Source organism: Peromyscus leucopus, chromosome X (genome assembly GCF_004664715.2).
Source record: "Peromyscus leucopus breed LL Stock chromosome X, UCI_PerLeu_2.1, whole genome shotgun sequence".
Lineage (NCBI taxonomy): Eukaryota > Metazoa > Chordata > Mammalia > Rodentia > Cricetidae > Peromyscus > Peromyscus leucopus.
The window spans coordinates 93142180-93151254 of record NC_051083.1 but is presented as its reverse complement, the minus strand read 5'-3'; the positions used below and the strand labels follow the sequence as shown (position 1 = coordinate 93151254).

The following is a 9075-nucleotide window of genomic DNA, read 5'->3' as shown; positions in this document are numbered from 1 at the left end:
GCCCATATGGGCTACAAGAGCAAGACCCAGACTTAAAAAAAAATCCAAAACAATAGAAAGAGACTATGAGGTTCAATATCCAGGAGAGAAATGGCAGAGAGGAAGGGGGAGATGGAGAGAGGGAGTGAAGGAAAGGAAGGGGGTGGTTGATCATGAGGCCAAGAGAGGAAGATGGATTTGCTCGGCCAACAATGTCTATTGTTGGGCATTGCCTAGCAAGGGGATGGACTAGGAAGAGGAGCAACAGTTCAGAGAGTTCATTGGATTTGGCGATTAGGAGGCCATTGGTGACCTTTGTCAGTGCCTTTTCACTGGGATGATGGGACTGGAGCCAAATTGCTGTGGGCTAAAGTGTGAATAGAAAGCTGCAGAAAGTCTAAGTCGAGAGGTTAGGTTCTCCTTTCAACAAAGTGGAGAGCGAAGGAAAGAAAAGAGGGTGGTAAGGGGGCAGAAAGAGAAAGAAACTGAGGGAAAGCAGGCTGGGGGAGAAGTGTGAGGAGGGAGGAGCTTGTTTTAGGGACTCACAGAAACAGAGCTTTATACTCTGGTGTAGGGAAGTTGGGTTTTCCTGACTGGAAAGAGGATACTGTCTTGGAGAGAGGGCCCAGAGGAGGGTGTATGAGGCCAAGGCCCGGGAGAGAAGGGATTAGCCTTTAACGAAAGGGGCACCTTGTCCCTTGTTAGGGGAGGGTGGAGGGTGGGAAGGATGTTGGAGAGGCAAGCCAGTTTTGGGGGTTGGGGCAGGGCACTGAGGTAATCCATGCTTGAAGGCCTCTGTTTTCTCAGGGAAGTGGGAGGAGAGGTTGTTCTGAGCAGGGAGAAGGGTGCGGCAGGAACATGGTAGGGAACTGAAGGAAATTTGGAATTAGGCCCAGAGAAACGTGGAGGCTGCTTTGGGGCCTTGACAAGGGAACCTGTCTGAGGTTGGTCGGTGGAGGGGTTCCGGTTTGGCAGAGGCTAATTAAGTCTGTCTTCCTCCACCCTTTAAGCTGTGAGCACCTTGGGGCAGGAGCCACAGCACCTTCCTCATTCTAGCTCATCTCCCTGCCAAGCAAAGCCTAACAAAGCGTCTGCCTCAGAGAGTGCACCTTCTCCTCCCAGAAAATCTGGGCAAACCATCACTGATAAACCCTGGGCAAACCATCACTGATAAACCTTGGGCAAACATCACTGATAAACCCTGCACATTACAACCGATAAAGAAATTAGTTGTTATCTTCATTGCCTTTATTGGAAGTTCCCCTGTTTGGCTTATGCTGGTCTTTCCTGCTATCCCTTTGACCACCCCATTCCTGAGTACAAGAGAGAACAGGTAGGTTCTGATATTTTGGTTCAGCAACAGGCTCGCATCCCCCAACAGGGGCCAATCAATGCCTTCATCTCCTCCATGGTTGGGTGACGCCAAGGGGAGTCTTAGGAGGCAGCCGTCAGAGCAGTTGTCTAGGGAGAACTGAGAGTCGTGGAGACAGGGCTGAAGGCTCCCTCAGAGTCGGGAGAGGATGCTGGAAGCTGAGCAGGAGGCTTCCTGTGAGGCCTGCTGTGGCCAGGGAAGGAGTGGCTGGAGGAATACAATTTCAAGGTCAAAGGTGCCACGGTGGATGACATGACTAAGTCAGGCTGCGCATGACCTGGGACCTCCAGAGAAATGTGTGTCCTCCCCCTTTCCCTCTGACCTCCTGCTTGTTGTCAGAGGTCACCTAGAGGTCAAAAAGATTCCAGGGTGTGATAATATGTCTTGGGCTCTCTCCGCTTTGCATGCTGTCTCTTTTCAGCCCAGTCCTTTTGGCTTTCCAAGTTCCTTCTCTCTCCTTTTAGCAAATTTCCACAGGATCCCCCTCTTCAGGATATAGCATCCAGCTCCAACTTAACAAAATTCAGCCTGAGAGAGCTTAGCCCAGTCCAAGGTAGCACATTCCACAGGGCTCATTTCATCTCATATAATAAACCTCTGTTTGTGGACAGCAGGTACGGTGCCAGGGCCTGAGGTGGCTGAGCCGTTCGGAACGTTTCCTTTGAGTGAGCCAAAGTGAGTCTTCCTGTAGCTCCATCCTTGGGCCTCTCTCTAGCTTTGCCCTTTGAAGTCACACAGAAAAGTATAGTTCATTGCCATCTAATCCTCAGGTATTTCAAAATGGCTGCCATGTCCAAGAGTTTTCTCTGCTTCACAAATAAATGTTCTTTGTTTATGTTTTAAAAAATACATACAGTTCTATAAATCAGTTAAAAGACACATATATATATATACTTGTTTGTTAATTGAGAATTTCATGCACCATATTTTTCATCCCCTCATCCCCTTCCAGATCCACCCCAATCCATACCCACTCAACTTTATGTCTTTATTTATTTTTACTTTTTGTTCACCACACAGTATCGGTTCACTGGTGGAAATTGTTTCAAAACATCACAAAATCGTCAAGAATGAAGTACAACTCCACCTTGTCCTCTTACTCCCTGAGCTGACAATTGCAACATGTTTTCTCGTAACTAGCCGATTTTTTTTTCTGTGCATACTGTACATTCCACATTTCTTCCTTATCAAAATGGGATCGTCCTAAGGGATATTTTTGAAACGTATGCATTTCACTCTTGAGTACATTAGCTGTTTACGAATTCCTCCACCATGACAATTTGAATGTGGAGCTGTTTTCTTCACTGTTTTTCTGGTTCCAGGGGTCAAACCCTGCTGCGCCTGCGCTCCACCACTGAGCCATAGCCACAACTCTGCCTTGACTTTTTTTCTTTGCTGTACAGATCACAGTGGGGCTATACAATTCAAGCACGGTCCTGGGAGGTGGGAGCTGGATAAGGAGCCCTTGAATCCCATTAGTCACCTTCTTTAACATCTAGCTTTTACATTTTCTGCATTGATACCATGATTTTTGACTGTCTGCTTAGTATGTGGCTACAAGGATTGACCACAATTAATAAAACTAACAGGTTTCCTATTATTGGACACTGAGGTCGTTTCTAATTTTTGAACATTACAAACCCGGCTGTGATGAACATCCAAGACACTAAATCTAGGCAGGTGCTGGCCACTGAGGTCAGGAGGAATATTTTTGAAACCTCTAAGCATGAAGTGCCTGCCAGTTGTTGTAACTGGAAGCTTTTTGGCTAAGGGCCAAAAGGTGGCTAATGCCAAGCGCTCTGCTCAAACCTTTTGGCTTGCTGAGGTCAGTACCCATTACCCGGCTCCTGTCACAGAGTGTTCAGGCTGCCAGGGCCTTGGGGACCACTGAGCCAGCACCCTCATCTCACGTGAGAGGACTGAGGCCTGGGATGGTCCCTTTGGCAGCACAGTGCTGGCCAGAACCCTCCCAGCCCCCAGCACCCGGGTTCCTAAACTAGAAGCTGAGCTGTGCCATTTGGAATCTGCCCTGCAAACTCCCTGGGCCCGCTCCCCACACCACACAACTCTCTGCCGAGGCCAAAGGGGGCTGTAGGCACTTTTGCAAGTCAACTGAGCAGTGAGGGGAGGATGTGGGGAGGCATTGAAAGGTGACCTGAGGTTTCCCCTGCAAGAGACTGGACCTGCTCCATCCAGAACCCCTCTTTATCCCAAGCCACGTGACATGCTTCATGGCAGTGACCCTGTATCAGGTCCACCTGGCAAATCTACTTGGGATTTGAGCTGAAATACCTGGTGAGTCCCCCACTGTTCTTGGAACTGGCACCTTCTTTTCTCACTGGGAACCAGCTTTCCTAAAGGCCCCTGTCCCAGACAAGCCTGGGTGCCTTTGGGAGTTAATGAGCTCCCCTCTTTCGCCCCTTGGGCCTTGATACTGCCTGGGGAACTCACACAAATGGTGTGAAACTCGCCTCTTCTTTGTTTTCCTTTCTGACCTGGAGCTATCCCAGACCCCTCACCTCCACCCGGACCCTGTTTATTCAACTGGGAGAGATTTAACCCCCAAGAACACTGCTCTCTCTCCAGGAGCCCCCTCCCTAAATCTTCACAACCGTCCCACATTCCCCCACCCCTGCAACGCCTGAATAATTGATGAGTCAAGGCAGGGCTCATAAAAGGGTCTCTGGGGGGGAATAGCCCAGAGTGCTGCTGAAGGTTCTGAGGACGGGAATAGCCCACAGTCGTCTGCCTTGGTGTCCCAAGGATGGACCCTGCTGCCCCTGCTGCTGCTCCCCGGGGCCTGGCCCTGGCCCAAGCCCCCGCCCTAGCACAAATCAATGGACAAGAAGTTTCTGGGAATGAAAGGTAAGTGGAACTTGGCCTTTGACAGCCTGAACTCAGGGTTAGGGAGATGAAGGCTGGAGAAGGTGAGATGCCCACGGTGATGGTGGCCCTGTTCGCTTTGAAGTGGGGAGACAACGAAGAGCCCCAGACCTCCCTCTACACTTTTGGCTGGGATATTTTACCTCACGCATCCCCCCAGGTGACAGGAGTGGGCTGAGAGACAGTGGCCATTGCCAAAGCCGAAAGCCAAGCAGCCTGACCCTCGTGGGCTAGTCTGGACAACTCCCCGAGGGAACGGGAGAAGTTGTCCTGGAAACTGGGCTTTAATGCAACCTGGACTATGGGACCTAGATGGTGGCAGGTGACACAGGGTGAGAGGGACAAAGTCTAAAGAGGCCTTTGGTTGGGGTGCTGCCTCTGTCCTGAGCATGCCACAAGTTTCCTATTTGCTTGTCCTTGCTTCTAGAAGTCTAGAGAAGAAGAAATGGGCCCAGGAGTATTCTGAGCCCTTTCTTCAGCTAGGAAAATGGCAGAATTCTCTTCTCTACCGCTTGACGCAGGAGGTGGGCAGCAAGACACTCCTCCAAATGTTTCACACTCACATCCAACAAACGGTTAAGTCCCTCCTGTGTACAAGGCATCGCACTAGGGGTCGAGGATTCAGATATGCCCATACATATCATTCAGATTAAGGGACTCAGATGACAATCACAAAACGGTGGGACAAGAGCAGCGATAATGCTGTTGCAGTAGAGATGAGGGGTATCTGTCACAGCCTTGGCTCAGTGGCAGGGGACAAAAGGTATTCTGGAGCAGATGGCTTGTGGGCCAAGCTTTCAGGAGACCACTTCTGTGATCAGAGGAAGCCTGTGCTTCGGTCTCTTCCTCTCCCAACTGATCTGTTCTGTTTGCCCTAGAGAAACTTGTCTTTGGAGACCCTGGCTGTCCTCCGTAAATGACCAACCAAGGCAGGTGAGGATGCTGGTGGACTGGGTGAGTTTGAGGCCTTGTGGCATGTCTGCATGGGCACAGCCATGTTCTTCTCAGACATCCCCTGACTCCAGTGTAAGGCTGTGGATCTGGGGCAGCATCTTGCCAACTCTGCTAACATTTTACCCCCACAGAACCTCTGAGAGGAAGGCAGGGCCAAGGTTTCCATGACAAATGAGACTGGGAGATCAAAGCCTGGAGTGGGTAAGGGACCTGGGCTGGACTCACAGTGTGTGGTAGAGCTGTCGCTGGAATCCAGGTCTCTTGATACCTCATCCCAGTGCTCTCCCACTCTGCTCCGTGAATGTTTTGTCCTGTAAGAGAACTCTGTCCCCTGGACAGCCTCCAAACAGGCACTGGAACAGGGTCAGGGAAGAAAACAAAACCCATGACACTTTCTACTTGTTTTTAAATCAGATCCAAGACAGACCCCTTGCTGTAGGGCAGGGCTGGGAGGTGGCTGGAACTCACGAGATGCCTAGAGTCTTGTGTAGATTGTCGGAACCTGCAGAACTCTGACCCTCGCCGTGGGAGAGGCAGTTAAGCCACATGCTAGCTTTTGCTTTGGACAGGCTGCTGGTGGGGCAACGGCGGCTGGGGCCACCAAGGCTGAGTTCCATCACCCTGTCAGGTAAGCCTCTGTTGCTCAAGTTCAGAACGTGGCGAACAGCCACGAGCACTGTGAATGCTCAAGACAAGGCGGTGACTCAGGAGGAAAGAGACCACGGGACTTAGCAGGCCAAAGTGACTTTCCCCAGAGGACTTCCCTGTCACTGAGCCCTAAGGATGAATCCTTAGTAGGAAAAGAAGGGATGGAGTGATGGAGTGGTTAATGGTATCAGTGCTAGAATTGAAAGACGCTGGGTGGGCCCTACCCTCTACCACAGCTGTAGGCCTGTCAGAGGTGACGTGCCTTCCTGGAACCATTTTGTAACACTTTCAAAGATTCTGTGCCAAAGCTGCTTCTTCATTTCCCTCTAAGACCTTTCCTGCAGCTGGCAACCAGGTCTAAGGGTCTGAATCCTTCTTGGCCCTACTGGTCCCTCTACATTTGAGAGCTGCCTAAGTTAGGGGCCTTGTTTCTTTCTTTCTTTTTGTCCACAGGCTCTTCTGGCCTAAATCCCGCTCCTTTGACTACCTGTACAGTGCTGGGGAGATGTTACTACAGAATTTCCCTGTCCAGGCCACCATCAACTTATATGAGGATTCCGACAGTGAAGAGGATGAGGAGGACAAGGAGGAGGACAAAGAGGAGGAGGAGGAGGTCAATGAAATAGGGCCAGAAGGGTGTGCGAGGGTACCAGAGGCCACACCACACAAGGCCACAGCTCATTCCCCTGACCAACCCCTGACCTGTCCAAACTGAAGCAGTCCCAGTTACACTTGACAGGTTTCCAAGGGCATTGATTAGCAAAGAGTCTCCAGACACAGATTTTCTGGACTGAAACCAGTGTCCTCAAGCTGTCTAGCTTACCCTGGCTCCCCTGATGGGCCTGCGAGTCTAGGCCTCTGGTATGTTCCTGTCTGAGCTGTCCTTGTGCCAACAGTAGGAGATTCCTCAGACCTGGAAGGATATCAGGAAGACTTGATTTCTGAAGCCCTCAGGAAGTAGAGCAGGGCAGGAGATGCCCTTGGACAAGAGAGCAGGCACTCCCCAGGGCCCTTTGATCCCCTAGTTCTCAAAGGTAGCCATGTGAGCCAGTCTCCGGGGGAGAGAGGCTGACTTCCAGAGACACCAACACCAGATCCAAGCAATACTGGGGCACCTTGAGGGAAGGGAATGGAACGGAATGGAACGGAAGGAGGCATCTTGAGAATCTGCTTGTCTGGGGACCTGCATCCGCTTTGCCTGCTGTTCATTCAGTCTGGGTATTGGCATGAGATGAATCAGGAGAAAAATAAATGGAATGATGTTTGCCTTTTTCTTGGAACTGTGCTGATTTCTTAACTGAACTCTGCCGGGTTGTGAAGCCACAGGTGGAGGTCAGTCCGTTGCTCTACCTCTCCCTGAGGTCAGCTGACAGATAGTTCTCCTCGGAGAATGCCATGCTGGGGACAGAGCCTTGGGCCAGGCCTTTTCTGGTCACTTATGAAATCAGGCTTGATTAAACGGCAAGGGCCGCTTAGAAAAGTGAGGGGAAAGCCCTGCATGGGGCAACTTGAGGACTGGGGTAAAGGTGAGACGCGTTTTCTCCTTTAGTCCTTCGGGGCTGCTCTCACATGTGAGGAGGAACACTTGCGCACCCACCAAATCCTGTCAGTTGTATCTCTTTGGCTCCCCCAGTGTCTACCATAACCGGGCCCTTCATGTTTACTCCTGTCCCACTTACTCTTCAACGAATTTTCTTACTTCCAGCATTTTGTTTCACAATCTGTCTGCACGTGGGCCGCCAAATCAGGTCATGGTCTTGCCTCACCAACAGCTAGCCTTATGGTTTGCTCTTTTTTTTTTTTTGGGGGGGGGTGACACAGATTACCAATGAAGCACTGTGGCTCTTTAGGAAAACATATGCCGACATACTTTAAAACACTCTACATTCACAAATCAAGTCTTGACTGTGGTATTCTGGATTCTTTAATCATTTACTTTATTTTATTTTTAGACAAGGTCTTGCTATGTATCCCTAGCTGTTGTGGCACTTTCTAGCCCAGGCTGGCTACAGACTCACAGCAGTCCTTCTGTCTTAACTCTCCCCAGCCGGGATTACAGGCGTAGGCCCCAATGCCTGGTGCTAATCATCCAATCTTTGCCTGTCTTTTCAGACTCATCTTTCTACCCTTGAATGTAGCATACTTTTGAACTCCTCCGTGGCTTTAAACTCCTGCCTGCAAAGGCTTTCCACTCTTCTGGCCCTTTAAACTCTCGGTCATTCGATAGAAGTACCTCACATTATCTCTCTGTGCGGAGCATCTCCAGGCCCCCAGATCCAGGATGGATAACCTCACATACCCACTGTCTCATTTACGATAGCATCTGCCTCCGCCTTACTTTTGCAGGAACCCGTGTTTGGTATCCCATGCAACTTCCTAGCCTAGCACCCCTCACAAAAGATGGCTCGGAAAATCATGAAGGAAAATTGCCTGGATGTTCTCAAAGCTATTGATCCACCTGCCCACCTCCTCGAATCTTTCCTTAACTGTGGAGGGGAAAGGCTGATGGCATCTTATTGAAAAGCAAAATGGCGCCTCCTTTCCTTTCCCTTCTCTCTCAGCCTGAGATAGTTGCTCCAGTTCTGAGCCCTCGCTGGGACTTCCCTAAATGGGACGGCCAGCCTGGAGGTAAGCCATCAAACTCAAGCACTACTGCCATCTGTCGGTTAAAATTGAACCTTGGTCTTGGAAGAAAGCTGTCAGGCAGTTGAACTTTGACCCCTCTCATTCCTTCAGCCCATTCTGTTTCTTCTGGTAACTGAAGTGGAATTTCCCAGGAGCCAGATGCATGACCTTGGGTGAGTTACTGATCGACCCTGAGCTTCATTCTCTTCATCTTCGTCATGAAGATATGGGTGACAGTTGCTGTCAGGGTGGCTGTGTAGATGCAGTGAGACGGAATAAAGAAAACAAGCCAGGCCAGGGCACACAGGATGGCTACTCACAGGACAGCAGCGGTCACAGTGACAGTGTTTGTACTGGGAATTACTGACCGTATAAAAGAAATCTGTGTCCAGACTTGAGGGAGATGGTGACTGATTTATTGAACTAACGAGTATGTCTCGGGCCTCTTGGGTTAATCTTTGTCATCATTTGATGGTTTACCAGTCAGAGCAAGGCTGGCAGTGTTTATAAACAATGAAAACACAAGAGAGGCCTGCTGTGGCTTGCTGACCATGGGACAGTCAAGTGGTTGTTTAGATGTGAGGTTCCTTTGTCCTGGGACAGAGGTTCTAAAA

The 9075-nt window shown here is 50.1% G+C and overlaps 1 protein-coding gene across 2 annotated transcripts; it reads left to right on the top strand.

Moving 5' to 3' along the window:
• The first annotated feature begins 3266 nt into the window (after nucleotides 1-3266).
• Ripply1 (ripply transcriptional repressor 1) lies at nucleotides 3267-7116 on the top strand. 2 transcript variants are annotated; one of them, XR_005090017.1, is made up of 4 exons: nucleotides 3267-3646; nucleotides 5113-5167; nucleotides 5758-5816; nucleotides 6290-7116. XR_005090017.1 is itself a non-coding variant. In XM_028895129.2 (4 exons), the coding sequence occupies exons 1-4, from the start codon at nucleotides 4116-4118 to the stop codon at nucleotides 6549-6551; spliced, it is 477 nt and encodes a 158-aa protein (XP_028750962.1). In that variant the 5' UTR covers nucleotides 3675-4115; the 3' UTR covers nucleotides 6552-7116. The 2 variants fall into 2 exon arrangements, 1 of the variants encoding a protein (XP_028750962.1); XM_028895129.2 differs by lacking the exon at nucleotides 3267-3646 and adding an exon at nucleotides 3675-4216.
• Nucleotides 7117-9075: the final 1959 nt, after the last annotated feature.

Excerpts from the sequence above, each read along its gene's own strand:
- Ripply1 (XM_028895129.2), top strand. The coding sequence starts at position 4,116 with ATGGACCCTGCTGCCCCTGCTGCTGCTCCCCGGGGCCTGGCCCTGGCC. Across the intron at positions 4,217-5,112 it reads GAAGTTTCTGGGAATGAAAG|AGAAACTTGTCTTTGGAGAC; the intron begins GTAAGTGGAACT and ends TGTTTGCCCTAG. Across the intron at positions 5,817-6,289 it reads GAGTTCCATCACCCTGTCAG|GCTCTTCTGGCCTAAATCCC; the intron begins GTAAGCCTCTGT and ends TTTTGTCCACAG.